The sequence below is a fragment of the Sinohyriopsis cumingii genome, unplaced genomic scaffold (genome assembly GCF_028554795.1).
Source record: "Sinohyriopsis cumingii isolate HCF-2022 unplaced genomic scaffold, ASM2855479v2 utg000160l, whole genome shotgun sequence".
Lineage (NCBI taxonomy): Eukaryota > Metazoa > Mollusca > Bivalvia > Unionida > Unionidae > Sinohyriopsis > Sinohyriopsis cumingii.
Genome location: NW_028315873.1, coordinates 5,326,838 through 5,352,410, shown reverse-complemented (window position 1 = coordinate 5,352,410; position 25,573 = coordinate 5,326,838). Strand labels below are relative to the sequence as shown.

At 39.5% G+C, this 25,573-nt stretch overlaps 1 protein-coding gene across 2 annotated transcripts in view; it reads right to left on the bottom strand.

The window, feature by feature from the left end:
- The window catches only part of LOC149774672 (uncharacterized), a 76,843-nt gene that overhangs the window by 41,052 nt on the left and 10,218 nt on the right, over positions 1–25,573 (bottom strand). For both annotated transcript variants that reach the window (XM_089944925.1, XM_089944926.1), the window contains exon 4: positions 19,001–19,166. In XM_089944925.1, coding sequence (XP_089801051.1) covers positions 19,001–19,166 — 166 coding nt within the window. The remainder of the gene's footprint in view (positions 1–19,000; positions 19,167–25,573) is intronic.

Below are 25,573 nucleotides of genomic sequence, written 5' to 3'. Positions count from 1 at the left end.
ATCAGTTCCGATTATTTCTATTCTCCGCCAATTCGCGTCTATATTATTCTTGTTCGCTGCAACATTAGTTTTGATTGTTTCTATTTCCCGTGTATTCTCGGTTATACTTTTTTTGTTCGCTGCAACATCAAGTTTGATTGTTCCTATTTCATATGTATGCACGTCTATACCTTTTTTGTTCGCTGCAACATCAGTTTTGATTATTCCTATTCCCGCCAATACGCGTCTATATTCCCTTTGTTCGCTTCAACATCAGTTTTGATTGTTCCTATTTCCTGTGTATGCGCGTCTACACCCCTTTTGTTCGCTTCAATATCAGCTCTGATTGTCATTATGTCCTGTGTATGCGCGTCTACATTAATTATGATCGTTGTAACATCAGTTTTAATTGTTTCTATTTTCCGTCCATGCGAGTCTACATTATTTATGATCGTTGCAACATTAGCGCCGATTATTTCTATTTCCCGTTCATGCACGTCTACACCATTTCTGTTCGTTGCAACATCAAGATTGATTGTTTTTATTTCCTGTCCATACGCAGTGATATCATTTATAGTTATTGTAATCTCATCCGGTTTGACATTTTTTTTACCAAGGAATTTATCAACGGCGCTATCAACCCTGTTAAAATTTTTTCGTAACGTGTAAAATTGACCCGACAGCGTTGTAAACTCCGAAATAGTATTTTTTATTGTTGCAAGATTCGGTTCGGTTACCGTCGGGGTCCCGAAAAAACTAGCGGTAGTGAGTTGTATATCGGCGACAGATTTTTTCACCTCGGTGGTAGATTTATTCACCCGCGCGTCGAGTTCGGTCACCGATTTATCCAACCTTATAAAACCGTCTTTGACTAATGTTACCGCCGATATATGTTCACCCGGTTTGAGTCGTCCGTCGCCGGTATACAACGCGATAGCGTCCTCGGCGGCGTCACGCTGTCGTATTAAAACGTCATTCAGCGACACATTACCGGATTTCAATTTACCCTGGCGGTCTTGAAATACAACTATTTCGCCTGGGTCAACACTGGTTAAATTCAACGTATCGGCGATTTCATCCTCGATTAGTTTTTTTATGTCATCGGTGGCGAGAGTTTCCGTGGATTCTTTCAGCGCCGAAACCGGTCGTCCCGAAATATCAATCATCGTTATTGTAAAAAAAAACGGCGTTTCTAATTAACCCGCCGGGCCTCTACGACCCCACTAGTGTATTCGTTTACAACCACATGAGGTGGTTTCCGCGATTATGAAATAGCCGCGAGTACGTTCAATACCTCACGGCCGCATATCGGTGGGTCACTTAACTGCTGTGTTGGCAGCGTGGAATAAAAAACCCCGGCTGAACACGCCCGGATATACCGCATGAACTCGTTTGGCGGGGCTAACCCGTATGAATCAAAATAGACGATCGCACGCGGATCAATTGCGCATGCAACCCAATGAGTCCCCGCTCCGGAGGACCCATCGAGGTTAATTATGCCGGTTTCAATATTCCTTGGTGCCGCCGGTAATTGATCCCTCATAAAAACACCTCTGAAGTTTTTTATCGCTAGCGCGTTTGCGGCGTCTATTAAATCAAAATTAGACATGGGAGTCATTGACTCCTGAGTCAATAAACGGTTCCCGGTAGTCTTAGACCCTTTCCCGAGTACCATGAATACGGGGTCCCCGGTAGTCTTAGACCCTTTCCGGCTACGGGTCGTTTTTTTTTATAGCCTTTCCCGGTTGCCTTCTTCAGTGCCATCCCCGCCGCGGTACCAACGGCCCCCAACGCCGCCGCCTTAGCCACTGCTGGTGCGGCCGCGGCAATCAACGCTGGAATCGCAGCTAACAGCGGAAATATCCCACCGGTCTTTTCCATGTTTTTGATTGCTGCGGCTGAAAAATCTATTTGAACACCCTTTTTATTCTTCATCGCATTATTGAAATGTTTTATTTGACGCGCCGTCAACGATATCTTATGATTACCACCTGCCATCTGTGACGGCTTCAGCGTTATTGTGGTTCCGCATTGTTTAGCCGACTTTGATCGTAATTTCTTGACTTGACCATCAGTCAACTCTACACTGACGACACTATACGACATTTTATTGTAAACGTGTTTGTGCTTTCAATTACATGTTTTCCACTGGCGCATCAATGATTCTCATTCGTCCGCCAACACCTTCTAGCAGCATTGATTTATCGCTGAGGATGACAGCAATAGCTCTATAATTAACACCACCCGGGGCTATACGAGCTCTAAAGTGTATATCAACGACGGATTGTCTCGTTAAATCAAGATGCTCCAACGAAAAATAATAAATCGGATACAGGTTTTTAAAATCAAGTTGCGATGTTTGCAAACCAGTGTCGACGTTTTGATCACGACCCATATATGAAAGCAATCGATGGTACACACGTGCGACATGGTTGTCGCCGTAATTAAGCTGTATATCCTCGGATGGTTCCTGTTGTCCGTTTATTCTCAGCGAAACATCCCTGACTCCTAATTGATCAAATATCATATGGCTGCGTTCTTGATTACCCAATCGTTCCCTATTCTGTAGCACTATAAATATATGACGCGGGGCTGAAACACCCTGTTTTGACGCCAAGTGCCATGTAAACGTATCGGCGACGTTATCCTCTTTAGCATCAGTTGTTACCGCTAGCCAACTCAACAACGATTTTCCCCCCTGTTCCATAAATGATGACAATCGTGCTTCCGTGGTAACTGATGGAGTCAACACCGGCATCCACAATGCCATTTTAGTTAAAACGACTTTACCGGCAGCGACGCCAGCAGTACGCCATATTGCATTGTTATCATCGCCCCTTCGCGTCAGCGCGATTGTGTGCTTAGCCCCATAGATGACTTTTCTAACATTTCTGCAGAATCCAAATATGTGATGGAGTGGAATCGCGCATGAAAACTGCCGGCGTGGTCTTTTTAGCATCAATATTCGTGCTGCGAATCCCATATTGTAATTATCGTTGATACTTTTTATAACAGTGAACTCAGCGCCTGGTCTTGCTCTGCGATCTGGATTGGCTGCTTCAGCTTGATTAGCAATTGCGGTATCTCTTTCCACCAGCACGTTAACGTACTGAAAATGGTCAGCGTTATCAGTTGGAGTCCTTCGCAAACATCATAGATGGGCCCGCCGATCTTGTATAATCATCCGAATATCTCGCTAACCCAATTATCGTTGTTGCAACATCAACCTCGCGTTCTATTGATTCAATTTCTCGCCCGTCAATAAGATATCTGGCGCTCTCAAATAACGCCATGATACCGTTGTTGACGAAACCAACTCGAACATGATTGTCATCTGCGTACGGTGCATTATCGGCGGCATTTGTCACGAGTTCTCCCTCAATTTCGATAAACGCTTCACACGGCAGAAAGTACTTACTGGTATCTTGGACTTGAAGTTCAATTCGCGATCGTAGGTCGGGTTGCGCTGCATAATAAGAATAATATTGATAATCACGGACAGAATCATCCCTGCGCACTGGGGCATCCATATCAAACGCGGGATCAGCGGTTCGCGCAAACATCTTATTATTTATCATGTTGATGTTTTCAATTGCGATTTTTTCGTCGTAAATTTTCTGAATTCTGTTTAAGACCACTCCCCCGCTATTGTGTTCATGGGCGCGTTGGTGGATGACTGAGCCGCCAACGACTCTAATTTTTCTTCCACGGCGTTATTTATTACTTTACTGACATTTGCAGGCATCACCGTCGTTGATGGCATCACCGGTGGTTTCTGTTTTTTTCTTCTCACCAACGACATTAGTTTGTCCCGCGCGGCTGAAAGCGCCTTTCCGGCAACGTCTCCAATAGCGCCGATTCCCTTATCACGAATACCATCAATAGCCTTCATTCCTAATTGTTTGGCTAACGGCGCTACTTTTGGAGCCATTCTTGTGAATAACCCCGCAATGGTGCTACCGAGACCATCTCCATAGTACGCGCGGTAAACAGGTAATCGCGAGTTTACCACGTAGACGAGTACTGGTTTATCGTGGTTGTAGTGTATGATCATCTTTATTATAAAAACACCAGTTTTCCAATTAGTGATTGTGATCACCGCCCCCCTCCCCCCCCCCCCCCCCGCCGTGTGGAAAACCGGAATAAATTTTATCAAAATTTCCTTGGGTTTTTGCCCTCGATAAAAATCCGGTTTTTCTTGATTTTTGGTCATTTTTTGTTGCCTATAGTCGTTTTTTTCGATTTTTCAGCAAAAACATCGATTTTCCTGGGGTTTTTGCCCTAAAAAAACGGTCAAAAAATGGCTAAAAACGGTCAAAAAATGGCTAAAAACGACCAAAAACGGTCAAAATTGACGCGGATTTACAATATTATATAATTTTGCAAACGGTTGACATGTGTGGCGGGTTAGTTTTGTAAAACATTTTTTACTCTGACCAGTTTCCATCGATGGGGAAACTGTCATAGTTCTTATAAATAATTATTCTGACATTTCCTCCTGTGGAAAACCGGAATAAATTTTATCAAAATTTCCTTGGGTTTTTGCCCTCGATAAAAATCCGGTTTTTTTCCGGTTTTTTCTTGATTTTTAGTCATTTTTGGTCATTTTTTGTTGCCTATAGTCGTTTTTTTTCGATTTTTCAGCAAAAACATCGATTTTCTCTAAATGATTTCCTGGGGTTTTTGCCCTCAAAAAATTGCCAAAAACCAACCAAAAACAGTCCAAAAATGGCAAGAAACGGTCAAAAACGGTCAAAAAATGGCAAAAAACGGTCAAAAAATGGCAAAAAACGGTCAGAATTAACAAAAACGATTTTTTTAATCATCCACGAGTTCGTCTATGAGCGTTCGATACGCACCAATGTCCATGATACCGCCCGTGAATAACCGCTTGCAAATATCAGCGGCCTCATTGATTATTTCCGGAGAGTTATTTCCGGCTCGTTTTCCTCCGATTAGTACCTCTAGCCGTGATATATCACTGAGAACACTGTTAGGACAGGTAACGCCGTAGGATTCTTTGCCAACAGAATATCCTTTTCCTTTTTTTAGTTTTACCCTTTTTTCAACTTCCTTGTGGAATGCGTCGTAATCGGGATCACCACGATGTGGTAATGCATTCTCGTGTTTACTCGCTAAATACACTATTCTTGTCCAATCCTTTAACGTCTTTATATTTTTCTCGTAATCGCTATTGATATGCTCCTTATCTCGTATGCTCTTAGCAAAATTAGAGGCAGTAAAATCAATTAATTCTTCCCCGCTGCTGAAGCCTCTAATTTGATCTATTGTGCTCTTCTTAAGTACATTACGGGGTATATTCCCCCTTTTCTCTTTTTCTTCCGGTATTTCTTCCGGTATTTCTTCCGGTATTTCTTCTTCTGGTTCTCTTGCGGTAGCACCTAGTTCTTCCTCGTCGGCCATTGTAACATAAGGTTCTTGTGGTTCGGTTATAGCGAGTGGTGGTGGCCTCCGTGTTGTAGCAGCCGCTATTTTTGCAGGGAGTGTTTCTAAAGACCTTTTTGTTTGTTCGGTCTGAGCCGCTATCTTTTCAAGCGCATCGAGGACGGGTACAGTTGCCGCCGTAACATCTTTGGTCGCTTTAGTTACCGGGGCAAAGAGTTGTTCGCTTCCAACAGTAAAATCGGTTTGTAGTTGCTGCCGCGTTTGAAGTTGCTCTCGGACCCTGTCTCGTAACGGTATAAACCTTTTAAGCGCCGCTAGCCGCTCTCTGGCTAGCCGAGTAGTAAGTGATTCGCCTACCATTATTGCAATTGCGAAGCAATTTCTAATTTCCCGCCGAAGTTTTCGTCTATAATCCTTCTAATGTTTTTGATCTTACTAGAAATCTCCCGGCGTCGTTCATAAACACGTCCGAGTTTTTTTCGTATTATTTCAACGGCAGTAAATAGTCCAATGAATGCATTTGCGTCATTGTGGTACAAGTTTTCATTGATCGTATGTTGTAATCGTTTTATGAAAAAGTACTCGCGGGCCAGGGTAAAACGCCCCCGTTTCGATTGCTCGTTAATAATCTCGTAATCGGATAATATTTTTTCACTGTCGAGACCATCAGATAATTCAATTCCTTGATTTTTTAATTTTGAAATCTCGGCTAATATATTATTGATGTCTTCAATATTCATTATTCCTATAAAACATCTTGTTTTTAAATAAAAAAAATGAAACCCCGCGTATCAATCCCGGGGTGTTTAACAATTCGTTTTCTTTGAAACAGACGTGACCTTGTCACGGTGACTTCGTATCTATATACGAAAATCGAATTCTGTGTCCGGTCTTTTTTGAGATCGCTGTTTGATATACTCGTTCTGCAACAAATCGTACTGCGGGCATACAAATATCAAAATATTTTCCTGCCGCATTCATGGAGTGAAAAGTTTTTTCCTCGTGAGTTATTGTATTAAATGACCTTACGGGTTTTGCTTTCTTTGGGTATTTACCAGTCTGGCCTTTTTTACTGTTTTCACTCTGAGAGATAGCTTGCAAATTACACAGTCTGTTATTTTGAGGGTATCCATCAATGTGATCAATAACGAGACTATCTTTGATTAATCCGTGAAAACATTCATAGATGATTCTGTGACAGAGATATTTTTTTTTTCCAGCAGTAAACATCAGATACCCCTGATTATTTACGGTACCAACCGGCTTCTTCAGTTTGCGGTTTCTAACAATGCCGTCGCGAGATGCCTCGTAATTGACGAGCAAGGGGTGAGGTCTGAACTCTTGGTCCATTTGTATAATAATACTACTTGTCTAATTTATTATTTGGTTTAATTATAAATCTTTCAACGTAGTCTTGGGGGGTTTTGATGACGAAGTCAGCGGTGGGGTCAATGACGGCGTTTTTTATTCGTTTGTCATAATAGCGTTTTAGTTCCCTGTATCGCTTTCCGCCACAATTGATACACAACTGCGATTTTTCTCTTACACCGACGTGGCAAACCAAGCACGGGAGGGGGCCAAGAGAACCATTACGAACGCTTTGTAAATGATACCCGCAGAATTCACCTCTACATGATTTATTGCACGGGGTTGTCGACCCAATCATTAACCATTTGCAGTGATTCATTATACTATATTCTTTCATTTAAATACTTGTTTTAATTATATGGATGAGTTCGAGAGATTAGCAGCAATTAAGCCCTGGAAAAATATTAGGTTCAATCTCGATAGAGTCCTCAAGGACGCACCAAAAGCGTTAATAAATGATAGAACCCTGTTGAATAAAATACGCGATTGTATCAATGAATTCAAGCGTGATGGTGCATCTCATAGTTGGTCAACATTTCGAATTGATGGTGTTGTTGATGCTACCATGAACGACAACCGCGCAGCAACGATAATATCACAACTTGACGGTAAAAAGTATTTCTTCAGAGTAAAATTCATTGTCCGGGTGGAATCAGGTAATTGGATCATACGTGATAAATTTGAACCAGTTCTCAGCGACAAGAAAACAGTCATTGTTAGCCGCGACTCCAAGCCGGGGCTGTTAACCGGAATTGACAGACCATACTATGAACGAGCGTATCCTGAAACAGCAGTTGTTTATGGAATATACCAGTTAAATAAGAAACCTGATATCGGAAAACTAGCGCCGATGAAACAGTCAACGGGGATAAATTGTGTAGCAGAACGAATAATAGAGCATTTTACAAATGCGTGTCGAGGAAACAAATTGACTGATTTACGACGTAGCAAAATCAACCAGTGGGAGGAGACAGTGCGCGAGCGAGGAGCAACCATCAGCGACATAGCGAGATTAGAAACATCGCTGAGATTTCCAATAACCGTTACAACGATAACCGGTGAAGTATTACACGAATCAAAGTACAAATCGAAGGGAGCCCCAATCAAAATTATTGATCATAACGAACACGCATGGACGCCCGCGATCACAGTGTTTCCACGGGATAGAACAGTAAAGTATATCCCGGGGGAATTTATACAAGATGGTTTTCTCGCGGAGAGGAAACTATTTGATGCTATCGCTTGTTTGTGTAAAAACGACCCTGTATCAATGTGGTTACTTCGCAGCGCTGATACCTTTGATCAGTTTGTAAGACCAAACGGTGAATTATATCGCACTGAAGCATTTCACAACAGGATGAAAAAAACCGCCATGGAATTTGAAGAGCATGATGAACAACTGCTAACAAATTGTTTTACGATTCCATCGGTTGCGGCTCATGTTGCAGCGAGGAAAAATGCGTGGGGTCCAACACGCAAGGAATTTCTACCGGATGTACAATCCAGTTGTTTGGAATACTATCACGGTGGACTATGGAACACTGAATACAACCGCGACGCTATGATTTCCGTTGATATGGTTGCCTGTTATCCAGCGAGTTTTCTCGGGTATGGATCCGCCGCTGAGTATTTCAAACGATTTGGACACCCCAGACATGAAATGACTCGTGTTGCTATTAATGGACCACTGCCTAATTTTTATTTAACCGGATTCGCTCGCATAGTATCATTTGAATTCGCGGCAGGACTTCATCGCTGTTGCTATATTTGGATCGGTAGACACATGGCTGAAAAGAAGTGGCTGCCAGTAGCGCTGCTACGGTATATGATTGATTGTAAAATGCTAGTTTCGTTGATTGTCAGTGACGCGATTATATCATACCGGGCGCAGACTGAAGTCTGGTTACCAGAACCGGAGCGTCTAGATAGCATAATTGACGAGTCCAGAAAACACATTGATGCCGACGAGGAATATATCATCGAATGGTCCAGGAGGATATTCAACCAACGAAACAGAGAAGCAAAAGATCTCGGTAGAAGAATAATTGGTAAGTTCACACAAGGTGGAAAAAACTGCGATTAAAAACGATATTGCTCACGGCTGATTATAGATGACGCAGAATATGATTTCGTAATCAAGGACGCAGTGGCGAAAAATAGATACGTGAACTGCGAAACAGCTTTCTTGTCCAATGGAACAAAGTTGGGTACAGTTGTTACCTACAGCGATGGAGACAGCCCGGCATACCCGCATTTGAGGGCGTCTATGCTGGGTTATGCCGCTATCAATTTATTCTCGATGATAAATAGATTCCCCGACATCGCGGTTAGAGTAGCCGTTGATTCGTTTTATGTTGACGTAGCGTATAAGGAAAACGTAGCCGAGTTTACTAGTCCGGACGAGAGTTGTGGTACATGGAGAATTAAAAATGAAATACGACGCGATTATTCCCCGTCAGCAGATGTCACCGTTGAAAACAATTACCTACGCGGTGATAAATTATCGGAATGGTCTGATGCACCACCGTGTTCTGATCCAATTTGTAGACACAAAACAGTTTATTTAAGCGGCTGTGGCGGGTCAGGAAAGACGACTCGGGCAATTGAATTATTTCGAACGCGGGCAAGTATAATCGTGCTTACACCGACCCATAGACTAGCGCGAGAAATAAAACAACGAAATGTTGACGCCGTTACTTATCACAGCTTTTTTCGATACAGCGGCGGTGAGTGGACTCCTGATCGAATGGGGGAAAAATTTATTCCTGAGGTTATCATCTGGGATGAGATATGTACTGTTTCGTTAGATGTTTTACAAATGTTTCTTGAGTGGTTGCTGCTCGCGAATACAGCGGTGATCATGTGTGGCGACCATGGCCAACCACCACCATTTGTCGGCGAGGGTCCACATGATTGGTTAAAGGGCTTTGTGGACTATTATGAAGAAACCGATACTGATTACCGAGCACTTGATGAACAAGTGCGTGAGGTTAAAAAATTAATCAGATTACAGCCGGATAGAATTCAATGTGAAATAATTCGCGAGGTGATTCCGGAAACGCCGTTAAATGAATTTTGGGAAACATGGAGACCAAACGATTTGATTGTAGCGAGTAGAAAGATAGTCAGAGACACACTTCAGCGGAAGTTGTTTACGTTGCATAAGGAAAAGTTTCCAACGCGTCCAGTGCCGTTATGCTATAGACCCGCGGATACACGGCGGCAGAACATTGAAGTTGAAATTCCAGGCCGGACAGAAAAACAAATTCTCGTGCTGAATGATATTGTGCTCGTTGATATCAGCGTCGTCGAGGACGCGCTACGTGCTAATAAATCCCCGTGGACGCTAGGATACGCAACAACAATACATTCCTCGCAGGGACTAACCATCACGGACACAATTGTTTGGATGGTTGATAATCGCATCGAATGGTCAAATCTAGTCTATCTTGCAGTGTCCCGAGTACGAAGGATAAATCAGCTTCGAAGAATTGTTATTGACGGAGTCAGTGACGGAGTCACCAACGACAACGACATCATCGATGCAAGCGTCATTGATAGAAAACTCTCGGGTTACCGCCAACAGGATAAAAAAAACAGCGGCAATTTGATATTGATGCCGAATTAATAATTGCGTTACGACAACAACAGAATAATCACTGCGCGAGTTGCAATTGTATAATGAGTTGGCGCTATTCGGATAAAGACGCTCGCCAATTTACCGTGGACAGAATCGATAACAGTCTCGGTCATGTCAAAACCAATGTGAGGTTGACCTGTCTTGAGTGCAATAGACGCAACGGCGCTAGTTAAGACCACGCGGGGGTAATTGAGTATCGTCAGGTATCACTTGTAGATGCTCGCGTGTAAACCCCCGCTGTGGGGCAGTTGAATCCAGTCTATAGATCGGGGGCCTATCAGTTGATCGTGTTATCGTTGATATGTTATGTGTGGTAACACTCCAAATAGGATCAGTAGCTCTTTTTTTACCGCCTTCAAGCTCTCCTGGTTCATATAGATATCTAACAGTGACATCGCCGAGAATCGGCTTGGAAACGCTATCTATTTTTGATCTTCCGGGTATATACTTTTTTTTTAATCGCGTCGCTGGGCTTCATGTTGATTGCTCGGGTAATCTCGTTATTTAACGCTGCAATTACGCCTGGCAACCTTTTGACCCATTCACGAGATCGTCTTTCTTGGATGAATTCCTTCGCGTACTGATATCCAAAATAACCGTTCAGCAAGAGTCCGATTGAATCGTTCAACGATTGCCTGATCACGATGTAGCGCAGTATGACCTCGTCGTACCGCGACGCTATGATGTTTCAGCGTTGATAGAACAGCGCCGCGAAATTCACTACCAGGATCAACTTGTAATAGATTTGGCCAGCGCAGAGGATCCCTTCAATAAATTCGCTCAAACGCATCGGCCACTTCAGTTGCTGACTTTGTTTTTAACGGCTCCGCTTGTTTGTATCGACTCGCAACATCAACTACGGTTAGCGCGTATTTGTAACCGTTGTCATACGGCAGAAATAGTATATCAGCCTGATGAACTTCATTAGGTACGCTGACATCAAAGCGCGAGAAGTTGATTTGTTTAGGCGGTGGTAGATAGATTTGCCATATAGCCTGTTTGGATAACCAATTAGCCGCAGTGGCCCTCGTTACTTTTGCAGCGCTTGCAAGCTTACCAATTGCGGCCTTCCCCTTCCAGTATCCTCTCGGAGAATAATAGATGGATTCCATGTTGTTATTATAAACGCTAGCGTTTTCAATTACCAGCGCGAGAAGCTCCGCTTCCAATCATTAATTTACCTTTCATAGCCGATTTTACCAACCATGAGGCCAATTTTTCCTTGAAGGATTTATCAGGAATAGCATTTAACGCGTGAATTAATTTTACGTCCGCGATATGACGCTGTTGCAGATCGCTACTTTTGTAAGCAACATCATGAGCATGACACGCCTTATCGATAGCGTTTATTGGGTACTCACCGGGTTTGGGCTGATTTTGATCATCGAGTCTAATATCTAATCGTGTTCCGGGGCCACAGTAGCTATATCCTGGAAGGTGCTTTTCTCCTGGATACTTTGCCCACGGGGTTCCGGGGAGTTTTGATAACTTGGCTGCAATATCACCTCCTCGCTTTTTTTTAAAACATCTCCGGGTCTAATAGAAATAAATCTAAATTTCTTTATACCGCATTGTACACACTTGCCAGTAAGCGCCGATCTGTTATTTCTTGTTGTAACGGTTGTCATATCAGTTGTGCCAGTACGCACTCTACACTTTACACAATATAGATCCATAATTTATGTATAGAGACATGAATATAATTGACTTTTCAGCGACTAAAACAAGAGAACCAGTTAAGCATGTTGCAGCGTTACCAAACTCGATCCGGATGATTATCATCGGACCATCTGGATCCGGCAAGACGCAATTGTTAATTTAATAATGAGATGGATGAAGTGGGATAAGTTGTATTTAATGGCCCCTAGCGTAGATGATCAACGATGCTACGAGGTGTTGAAAGATTTCAACGAGAATGCATCAGCGATCGCTAAAAAAAATGTCATCGAGTTTATTACAGATATCAATGATGCACCAGGTATCGATGATATTGATGGCGACGTTAACAATCTAGTCGTGTACGATGATGTTATGTTAGACAATCAAAAAAACCCAGCTAGGATATTTTCCAGAGGCAGGCATAAAAACACTGACGTGATATATGTCACTCAACGATACACTCAGATTCCAAAAGTAATCAGAGACAACTGTAATATTCTTGCTGTATTCAACGGCGTTGATACACACACGCTACGAAATATTTGGCAGACATGGTGCGGCGGTGACATGGACTTTAATGTTTTTCGAAACTTTTTTAGTCATGCTCAGTCGACCCCACATGGATTTGTAACGATAAATTTACATGATCCTCGGACACGATATCGTATCGGACTCGACCAAATATTCGGTTAAATTGTAAATAGCCACTTAGCAGCAGGGGGGGGCGATGACATCGACGCGGTCGTCGCGCTTTTTTACCGAACGCTGACAACGCTGGGATCGCTGAGTGCAGAAGGTATCAATTAAACTAAATGACGATTGGACGAGCCCCCGACGACGATGTCGTCTTTTTCTTTACCGGGCGCTGACGACACCGGATCCGCTGAGTGCAGAAAGTATTAATTAAGCCAAATGACGATTCAGACAAATGTCCGATTCGCCCCCCCCCCTGCTGCTCTTCTTGCAATGGAGGTGATGGACTACATGGACCTGACTTCTTGCAATGGAAGGATGGTCTACATGGGCCTGACTTCTTGCAATAGAAGAATAGACTACATGGGCTTGACTTCTTGCAATGGAAGGGATAGACTATATGGACCCAACTTCTTGCAATGGAAGGGATGGACTATATGGACCCAATTTCTTGCAACGGAAGGGATGGACTATATGGACCCGACTCCTTGCAATGGAAGGGATGGACTATATGGACCCGACTTCTTGCAATGGAAGGGATAGACTATATGGACCCAACTTCTTACAATGTAAAGGATGGATTATGTGGACCCGACTTCTTGCAATGGAAGGGATGGACTATGTGATCTATACTGACCTGACTTCTTGCAACGGAAGGGATGGTTGTTGTTGTAATGGGGTTTAATGTCATTTTTCAGCACAATAGGCTATAGATGGTGGCCAGTATTAATGATGGAAGAAAAACCTGGGAAAACCCTGGAAAGAACCAACAACCCACAAGAATCTATCAGCAAGCTTTCTCACATACCCATATTAGCCGTGCCCAAGACTTGAACCCATGCAGACAGAGGTGAGATGGCAGTGATCCGTAACGGTGAGTGCTTTAGACCACTCGGCTGCTCGGGGCCCCCTGGAAGGGATGGACTATATGATCTCTCTTCCATTGCAAGGCTTACATCATATATCACAAAGTTACTCTTTCCAAAAACTTCATAGGCACATTTAGTCCAAAAGTCTATAGACAACAATAAAAAAGAATTATGTCCAGAGTTCAGACAAACAAGAGCCCAAAGAAAAAGAAGATATTTTCTATGCTGGATATGAGTAAGGAATCATACTGGGATAATGTTCTTTCCATTTCTTGTCCTCCAATTACTAACCAATTTTTAAGATGGTTACCTTGACCATTGTGCTCAAGGTTTGATTGGTAAAAATGTAATTTTGGATTAACTTGAAAATGTAAATCTTTTAGTTAAACACCTATACCACTATAACTATCCATTTAGAAAAAGCAGGCAAAGATTTTCCTCCTTGAAACCTGTTGATCTCTTATCAAAGTACATGACTTTCTCCAAACATCAATTTGATACCATGGTACATGACTTTCTCCATGCACCAATTTGAGACAATGGTACATAATTTTCTCCATGCACCAATTTGAGACAATGGTACATGACTTTCTCCATGCACCATTTCGACACCATGGTACATGACTTTCTCCAAACACCAATTTGATACCATGGTACATGACTTTCTCCATGCACCAATTTGAGACAATGGTACATAGCTTTCTCCATGCACCAATTTGAGACAATGGTACATGACTTTCTCCATGCACCATTTCGACACCATGGTACATGACTTTCTCCAAACACCAATTTGATACCATGGTACATGACTTTCTCCATGCACCAATTTGAGACAATGGTACATAACTTTCTCCATGCACCATGGTACATGACTTTCTCCAAACACCAGTCGGAGACTATGGTACATGTCTTTCTCAATGCACCAATTTGACACCATGGTACACAACTTTCTCCAAACAAAAATATGATACCATGGTACACGACTGATACCATCGAACATAACTTTCTCCAAACACCTATTTGACACCATGGTATATGATTTTCTCCAAACGCCAATCAGTGGTCCTGAGTGGCAGCGTGGTCTAAAGTGCTCACCATTCCGGATCACTGCCATCTTACCTCTGTCTGTGTGGGTTCGAGTCCAAGGCTCAGCTAGCAATGTATAGCCTATATTGTGCTGAAAAATGGCATTAAACCCTAAAACAACAACAACAACCAAACACCAGTCTGATATTATGGTACAGGATTTACCAGTCTGATACCATTTTACATGAATTTCTCCAAACACCAATTTAACACAATGGTACATGACTTTCTCCAGATATGAATCTGATAGCATGGTACGCGACTTTCTCAATGCACCAATATGACACCATGGTAAGTGGCTTTCTCCAAAACAACAATCTGATACCATGGTACATGACTTACCAATCTCATGCCATCATACATGGCTTTCTCCAAACATAAATCTGATACCATGGTACATGACTTATCAATCTCATACCATCATACATGGCTTTCTCCAAACATAAATCTGATACCATGGTACATGACTTATCAATCTGATAACATTTTACATGACTTTCTTCAAACACCAATTTGACACAATGGTACATGACTTTCTCCAAACACCAATCTGACACCATGGAGCATGAATTTCTCCAAACACCAAAAGTATTTTCTGTGGGATATAAGTGTGTATGTCTGTGTGTGTGTGTGTGTGTTGGATTTCTAACATAGCTTAAACAATTTGAGTCATATCACTAGGATTTCTGCAGTGTGGATGTTTATAGCATTGTCTAGCACTGTGGCATCATGCCTCAAACATGTAGCAAGGTATCGCCACAGCCATATTACACTGACACCAGGCCAACCATTCATAACACTGACATCTTAATGCTGAGCGCCTAGCAAAACAGTTACTAGTACCATTAAAAGTCACTGGCCACCTATATTGTACAAATGTGTGATATTATTAGTCATAAAAAAATGCATTTATTACATGTGCACACCATATAAAGATATTTAATTAGACTTAAAATCTGCTTTTGTAAATGAAAAAATTATTTGGCAATCTCCGTAAACAATCGGTAGTTTCTGCGACCAAAAGCGGATATGACGTACATTTATCTCTTCTATTCAGCCTAGCCATTCAAGTGCTTGATTTCCCCATGTTAAAGTCTATGTGATATATCCTACGATCATGCTTTTGTACAGCAAATATGGTGCACTGCGTTGCATACGGATGTAATCAAAATAGTGATGATGGGACAAAAGGGTTCTTTCTTTTTCCAAAAGACCCCGTTTACCACAAAAAATGTGGATTGAAGCTGTGGGATTGAATAGGGTAAGGGAATGTAAAGTCCTAATCCCGCAGAAAGCTCTACAGTGCTTATGAGAAGAGGGTTAGAAAGAGCGTAAGTAAAATATATCAAATAAAAGATTACAGTACAGTAATGTTACTGCAGCTGTAAAGTATTGTTTAAAATAATCATAACACTTTTTGAACATGCTGAGCGTAGACTTTGATCAAACTCTTTATTTAGCATTATTATAACCAATATGAAATCAACAGGATTTAAAAAAAGAAATATGAGATATTAATCTGGGAAGTTTATCATTCATAGGTGTACTAGTCTTAGAATTAGTCATTTATATACACACACACCTTATTTACTACATATATTGGGCAAATATAAAATAATAATTTGTTTTCCTGTCCTAGAACTTATAGTGAAAATTTTTCATCAAAGTATATGTCCCAAGACTTGAGAAACGGAATAACTTTTTGTTGAATTTGTGCCCCTCACCCCAACCACTGCACGGTACAATAAAATAGATAAACAAAACACTTATTTGAAAATAAAATGAAAGAAATAAACCTTGCATTGTAATTATTTATTCCTATTTTTTCATCATGCGAAATTTATTAAAGAAAAAAATATATCCATGAACTCCGTATATGTAGCAGATGCCGGCTTGTGTATGCATCCTTAATGTAGTGTGTATCTCTTATGTCTGATACCAAAATCGCAAATGAGACAGGAATATCACCTGCCATTCAAGCAATATATGTTATAAGGTGCAAAATGACCAAGATTGTGTTGTATCCAGGTTAACTATGCGATGGTATCTCGCAAATTAAAATCATTATTTGAAAAATACATTCACTTTGAGTACAAATGATAATCTTTTCGCTAGCATGGGTTACAAAAGCATTATTAAAGCAAATTATTGCTGTGTATAATTTTGGCCCTGTAAATATCAATGCCAATTTGTATCAATTATATTATATATAGCAAACAAATAGAAGCCCGGGTGTTGAATAATCATAACTGGCAGCAAGCAATAAACTCACTGCTTAAACTTACCAACAGGATATCAAATACAAAATATATTTTATTACAAAGCAAGCCAACCCCATAAACTGACTTTGGATTCTTTTAAGTGTGGTGATTTTTTTTTAATCAAGTCGGCTGACATAAGGAAGCCAATTTTGTTTACCTTAGATTCTTTTAAGTGTACTGATTTCTTTTGTTTTACCAAGTTGACCGACACAGAAGAGCCAGTATTGATTCCTTCTACCAGAATTAAGGGGAATTTTGAAAATAAATTGAAACAATGGAACAGTTTTGAAAGTGACACAATCTAGTGTGTCATGCATGCACATCGATATAAGGCTGAACAGTAAATTAGTTCTCAATAGTTTCATCTAAATGTTCCCTATCCATAGTTTATAGTGTTTTGTACTTCATCTTGTATATACTTTTATTTTGAGTAATTCAATTATTTCTTATTTACACTTGATAAATTTTGTATTCTTTATGTGCGAGTAAAACTACTTGTAGTCATGTAATGCAAATCTAATGTAAAAAGAAAAATGCTATAGTATGGATGGTGACCTTTAAATAACTCTTTTGAATAAACCTTTTAAATGATTCGAACCCGCGACCTCATATATCCAAGGTGGACACTCTAATTACTTTGGTAACTGGAGTGGTCTCTGTGAGATATACCATCTTCCATCCTGTGCAGACAAAAACCACATTGTTCCATGTTTGCTGAATTTCCATAAAGTGTTTTAACAAGCGATGGATTGCCAATTAATCATCCCCGTGGAATATGCTGAAGACAGACACTGGTTTTATCTGTATACATGTTGTATGCCAAGGAATGCATTCAAAACACACATATAATAGTGTTATAAATAGTGTACCTGTCTTATACCAATCAATTTACCTTTGGAACCATCCATACCAGAGGTCATGGAAATGCTTACTCGCATGTATTTGGATGTAATGTTTTTATCTGGGATGCAGAAAATCACTTACGCAAGTTTCCTCTGTATGCTCGCAATAGTTGAGCATCAAATCCAATGCCTTGTCAATCCTGCTTCATGCTGAGTGAGAAAATGTGTTGATAATTTATGCTCTGCTAATATTTGCAATGACAGAATTTAGTATCTGAAAGACCCCCAAATGTACATGTTGTCAATGTAAGAGTACATCAAAAGAACATAACACAATAGCTGGCCAGCAAGTTCAAAGACTTTGACTAGTCGATGAGTGGTGGGAAAATGTGCTGATAATTACAATGACTGAATTTAGAGGCAGAACGACCCAAGGATCTATATGTGGTCATTATAAGAGTACATCAAATTAACAACTTTAGCTTTCATTATTGTGATCGTTTCCAAGTGTAGCCAAATAAGTAGTGCATGTGACCTTGATATCAAGATGCTCTGACAAAATGCCATTTGCTGACTTGAGTAACTATTTGAGGGTAAATGGCAAATTGACAAAGATTGTAATGAGATTCAGAAGAGTACTAAAGTTTCTAGAACTGATAGTAAGTTCAGATGCAATAGAAACCAAGTTTAAGAAAGTGTGTGATGCCTGGCTTAGTGTTTGGAATAAGGCCTTTCCTTGTATTGACTAAATTCAGTCTCGCTCTGAAGGATAAAAATGAGCTATATGTCAGTGGTGTTACAAATTTGGAAAATGAAACTCAATGGCAGCCACTGGTTCTTCTCAGCTGGACATTTAGCCATTTTAGGCTTAGCTGGTGGGACTCCTATTTTTACCAATATAGGAGTCCCAGAGTCCTAGTTTTAAAATCCTAGCTAGATCTCTGCATACAATGGTATTATCGATAGTATACCTGTCTTATAACAATTACTTCACATATGGTATGTGCAAACAATGTTGGTATCTACAGTGCACCTGTCTAATACCAATTAGTTTACCTATGGAACCATCCATACAATGGTGTTATCAACAGTGTGTACACTTATCTTATGCCAATTAGTTTACCTATGGCATCTGCTGACAGTGCTGTCATCACCTGTCTAATGACAAATGTAAAAGTATATATCTTCTTGACATACCTTTTTTAGTGATAGAAGTGGCCATCGGTTTCACAGGTTTTGGTTTTCTTTGTTGAGAAGGCTTCTCTAATGATCCTTTTTTGGTGGGGACTTTAGGCTGCATTTTAGAAAGGGCAGGTTTCGATGCCAGAGTTGAGACCTTTTTTGTCTCTTCCTGCTTCCCTGTCTATAAATACATTTAGAAAAAATATGCAAACATTCAGCTTAAACATGATGATGGAACAATACAACAAGATAGAAACATTTTATTTAATGTGACTATGAAATCATCATCTGACCCAATTCAACATGTTTTCTTCAAATTTCAAGAAAATATCCATTTCTGAGATGTAGGGCACACGATGCAAGAAGCCGACAGCTTTCAAGTGCACTAATACTCAAAGCGTTTCCTGCAAATGTAAAATGTGAAGCTAGTAGTCATACAAGTTACATGCAATTTCTAAAGTAAATAAGGCTATGATAGTAAATGCACCAGCTGTGCCTCAATATGTAGATGCGTGGCCATAAAACCAGGCACACTACAGTTACAAAACCATTAATATAGGATGTTGCTTGGTACATTCATTTCATTGAGATATCTATGGTCCAAACTGGATTACGACGTTATTCAAGCTTGCCAGTTAGCTAATGCAGTAATTTTCTACCAACCTTGGTATTCGTACTGGCATATTACGTCGGTTAAGTTTAACAATTGGCTAATGCAGTAAAGTTCTACCAACCTTGGTATCCACATAATAAAAATCATGACTAAGCATAATACATTCTAATTAAGGTTACTAGGAATCACATTGATTTACCCCAATTAAAACAACCTTTACCTTTGACACCCATGCAGTAAACATGTGTGTGTGTGTGTGGTTTGGATTTATAACGTAGGTTTAAATTAGTTTCAGTCGTATCACTACTATGTGAAGTGTGACCACTTATAGTGATGTCTAGCACTGGGGCATCCTGCCGCAGACATGTAGCATGATTTCCCACCAGTCTCATTATCCTGACTTTATGTGCATTTAACTGAATCCCCTTATCTTTAGTGTCAAATTAATATACTGAAGACCGATGTGTAGATAAATACACAAAAAGTTTTACAATCTCATGTGAATCGAAATGGTCACCTTTAAAATGGATAGAAAGGGTCTCCAGCTCAAAATAATTTTTATTAATTTTGTCTTCCAATTTTGACTTTGAGGTAAAACCATGATGTCTGCCTAATCATACTTTCTCCCCTATTTAACTCCATTTAAAGTGTCCTACTACAAAAGCATCAAAATGATTTTCACACTTGCCCCAAATTTCATTAAAAGTGCTGACGACAATCTTGCAATAAATGACTGTCAGCTTATTTCAGATTTATACTTAAAAAAAGCGTGCACTGTTTCTTCACATGATTGCTTTCCTATGTTTTTGCATTTCTGAACATTTAAAGCAAATTAATGAGAAACGGCATTCTAAACACTGTATATAACAGCTGAGACATTGCCGTAGATTTCCAAATGGTACATATAACAGCTAAGACATTACCATAAATTTTCAAATGCTGCATTTATAGCTGAGACATTACCATTGATTTCAAAATACTGCATTTAACAGCTCAGACATTATCATCAGATCATAGATTTCTAAATACTGCATGTCAAAGCAGAGACATTACCATAGATTTCCAGATACTGCATGCAACAGCTGAGACATTACCATAGATTTTCAAATAATACATGCTACATCCGAGGCATTACTAAAGAATTCCAAACACTATTTGTTCATCATTGCACAAATTCAGCAAGATCAATTGGTAAAATAATTTTAATAACTAGATAACAGACATCACTGCTCATTTGCAAACAGCAGCTTTGTAAGTACTTGATTATTGAAGATTATCAGGAAGTCAAGCACTTACATGATCAGACTGAGCTTTGTTCATAGCAATAAATGTTAAGGGATTTGACATTGCCAGCTTCTCCAGTAGTCAATGATTTATAAGGAGATTCAATAAATTTAACAGGGATGTGCACAATCATACATACTGGATGATTTTAATATAATTAACATTAAAAATCAAATCAAAAATATATGCAGAGTCTCAATCATGGTGATGCCCATTGTCAAACAGATACACAAAGTTTTATGCTGGTACAAGGACAAAAAAAAAAAGAACCGTTAAATATCTGATTTACACAAATTTCTTATGATTAGTTTAGCCATTTTGCTTCAGACCCATCCACCTTCCAATATTTACACTCAACAATTTCAACCCACTTAACAGACAAATACCTGATGAAATCATTGCAGTAATAAACGTTTATCAAGCGAGACCAAGTATGTAATAGAATCAACAGAATAGTACCATTAACTTACTAATAGAATCAATAGAAAGTCTACCATGATTTGAGTTACTAATAGAATCAATAGAAAGTCTATCATTAATAGATTTACTAATAGCATCAATCGAACAGTGTAACATGAATTAACTTAATAATAGAGTTAAAAGAAATACGTACAATGACTTGACTTACTAGTAGAATAAATAGAAATGAACGTGCACAATGACTTGTCTTACTAATAGAATAAATAGAAAGTCTATCATTAATAGATTTACTAATAGCATCAATCGAACAGTGTAACATGAATTAACTTAATAACAGAGTTAAAAGAAATGCGTACAATGACTTGACTTACTAATAGAATGAATAGAAATGAACGTGCACAATGACTTGACTTACTAATATAATAAATAGAAATGAATGTGTACAATGACTTGACTTACTAATAGAATAAATAGAAATGAACGTGCACAATGACTTGTCTTACTAATAGAACAAATAGAAATGAACGTGCACAATGACTTGTCTTACTAATAGAATAAATAGAAATGAACGTGCACAATGACTTGTGTTACTAATAGAATAAATATAAATGAACGTGCACAATGACTTGTCTTACTAATAGAATAAATAGAAAAGCATACCATGTCTTGACTAACTTATGCGAGACCCAAAATATGTAATAGAATCAACAGTAAAGTGTACTATGAATTGGATTATCAACTTAATTTAGCAATTATCAAACGGGCCTTTTTGTATTGAAGAGCTACCCACAACAACTGTGAAAAAAAATAACTTACAATATCTACCATAGTAAAATGTACTTAATGACACCTTTCTAGTAATGATGGAAATCCTGGAATTTAATTATTCCATACCGCTACCATTAAAGAGTAACGTGTGGTGACTCAGGATGATGACATGTCTCAACTTCCTGCTTGCCTTCTAAATGAGGAAAAGCCTAGCATAACCCTCCCCCCCCCCCTCCAGACTGCAGTCTGTGCACAATCTCCACTGCCCATTTGGCGATGAGTGACCCTATCTGGTGTTGCAAAAAGGCATCTTTCACCAGGTCTGACAGTAATTGCATAGAAGGGGTGAAGAAGAAAGGACAGGAGGTTGGATAAACAAAAGCTGAAGCCCTTCCAAACAACATGGATCAACCAATTACCCAATCATCCTGAGGGAAGAGATTATACAGTGATAGTAAAAATGTTTGAGACATCCACCCACCAGTAGGCTGTCCAAAGGTGGTGGGATTAACATATAACTGTGTTTCATTAGGACACTTTAAAGTGTAGAAATATGGTTTCTGGCCACATTATAATTCTGTCCTTGAGAGTGAAAAACCCTTGTCTCTATTGCACCCGTCTTCCCTCTTTTGTGGCTGTGACAGATTCTCACAAAATGCTGCAGCAGGTTTGGCAGCAAGTTGGATGGGTACTTCCTGGCCTGGCTGCCTCTCAAGTTCTTCCATCTTCCCTTCAAACAGTAATGGCGACCAAAATGGGGTAGTCCTTAAATCTAGACTGCGTGTGGGTAAAGGGACATGTAATGTAGGTATGTGTCACGTCTGACCAGACTGGTGAAAGCTGTTAACACATTCTCCAATAAAATGATGTGCTGCTCTCTTGATTACCAAAGCAATTCTGGCTGTCCCATCCCACACATGGTCACTGCCTGATTTGTCTGCCAGTCAGAAAATGACTAATAATGCTATGTTAAGTATAACTCATTAACATTGTCTGGTTCATGGGTTCTGCCTTGAGTAAGTGCATTTAACATTGGGATGGCTGGGTCGGTCAGTTGCATTCTTTTCTTTGTCGTTTCCTGTACCAGGTGATACATCTATTCAAAGGTAAATGTGTATAACCCTTCCAATACATTTTACTCCATATCTGCTGATATCACCATAGCTTATTGATGCCATAATTTAGGTGGGTGGCCCCTGGTAGCCTCCAACACAAGGCTCACAAGAAATACGGATTTCAGATGGAGACTTAAAACATTCCTGGGATTTGTTTATTGTATTCTTCTCTTTAGTTGCTTATGTAACAAAATTGATTGAACGTACTTAAACATGGTCTTACACAGGGCGCATGTTAGAGACATGCACCTTGTGCAACTTAGCCACACGTCATAATTGTTTTCTCTGGCCTAGATTTTTTTTTGCATTTATTAGATTCGGTCGATATTATGAAACTGAAATGTCATAAAATTAAAGAAACTTAACACAAGACTAGCATAAAAAGCAACTAAGCATGTACATAATATTCAACCACATACCAGTTACAATCTGGTTATAGGAAAAACTGCATTGGCGTTCTAAGTCAATGTACGATGATAGCATGGTTGCCGTATTGGTATAGCGAGTCTAAATGACGAAGTCCATAACAGGCAAATTCATCCACGATTCTGGAGAAAATTCAAAAGACTGTACAATACCTGTGTGTCGATGTCAAAATTTTAGAAAAAGTCACCCAGATACCCATGCCTGAACTATTTTGTAAGTTCATACATGCCAATAGCCCACGAGGTATAAGCATAATTATTACTAATATGAGTGGCAAGAAAGCGCAATCTGATTAAAAAAATGGTAATCTATATATTAGATGTCATAGTTACAGAAAACAATATTGAAATGTACATTTATATTTGCTACTTACCTGGATCTACAGTTAGCTAAAATTCTTGTCACAAATCGGCTAAATCCATATGGATTTATACGAGAATATAGACACAAAGCAAAATAATAAATTTTGCATACATAACATTCACTTTAACTAGTCTACATCACATGTTTGACTTTTGCTGGAGGGTCGTATAGTCCACAATAGTCCTACAATGTAAGACATAGCACATGTTATTTTTGTTTTAGTGATATGTTTTAGTACCCAAGGAATAGGCTTGTATGGCACGTTCTGATGTCGGTTGACATCAGAACGAGTAATCAAAGTTTCAGGAATACCTCACACACTTGGTAGCCCATGTCAACACTCTTCCATATATTTATACGTAATTAATATAGTTACTGTGCTGTTTTTATCCTGGTAGAATCAAAATCTGACACTAGCAAATGGACGCATTTTCGTGTTCTGTTGACATACATTTGAATTTGTTGAAATGTGATGGTAGTCGAGGTATGCAGAAGTATCAGAAGTATGTTCAACTAGGTTTATGTGGGGGATATATTTCCTGAACAAAACAAAATGTAGCTTACAGTTCCAATAGGCCTAATATATTTTTATTGTTTTGTTGAATAATATTTCAACTTAACCTGATTTCAGCATTCCCGGCTTTCATTGCTTTCCATCCAAGTGAAATGTAGGCCAAAAAAATTGAAAACAGGTCCATTTATTTTGTGAAAAACTTGAATTTATTAGAGAAAAGCTATTAGAGTAAGTAAAGTCTGATTAAAACATTACGTTACTTTTTAGAAAAGCGTCGCTATTGTAGTTGCCAGTTGTGCGAGATACTCCTGAAAATCTGACTTTTGTTACGATGTTAGTGTATATATAAAATGTTACACAGCAGCATTAGTTAGGCATTAAGACCCTGACGGACAAAACATAAATATCAGCATCGAGGTTTTACATGTAGGACTAAGTCCACAAATTCAGAATCGTGTATTACATCACTGTAGAATACATCTATAAAATTTGTAAAGCGCTATTCATTTTTGTCCAGTTCCTTATGCAACATGTTCTTCATTTTAACAGAATCCCACTTCTCTACCATTTCTAGTCATATAAAATCCACGAGTCACGTCAATAAAACCCGTTTCACCTAATATTTGGTGCCATGTTTTATTTGGGCTCTACAGACTGGTCTGCTACTTAAGTGTGCATCAAACTATAATGAACCTGTGGCACATGATTTCAAATTCAAGAAACTAGTCTGTTTTTTTGGAATGTCATGTACCGTTACTATCCGTTTTTTTTTTTGTCTTTTTTTTTTTACACGGACTAAACGGGCTCCCTATAGTTAATTGTATTACCAAGGTAATTACAAACAGGGGAGTACCCGAGTATCTGCTGACACCTTTACACCTGTGTAGTAATGACTAAGGAAAACAGTATTTCCAAATGTGGCAGTAGCTGCTGATATGACACCTGGCCACGGCAAGGGAAGAAATGGGGAAGAGTTATTACACTCTGTCTACATAAAATAGACAGGAAAGACCATTTTTGCATTGTTCAAGGTATACCACTGTCACATACATTTTGGAGCCGTCTTAAATTTAAATCGTTTTCTA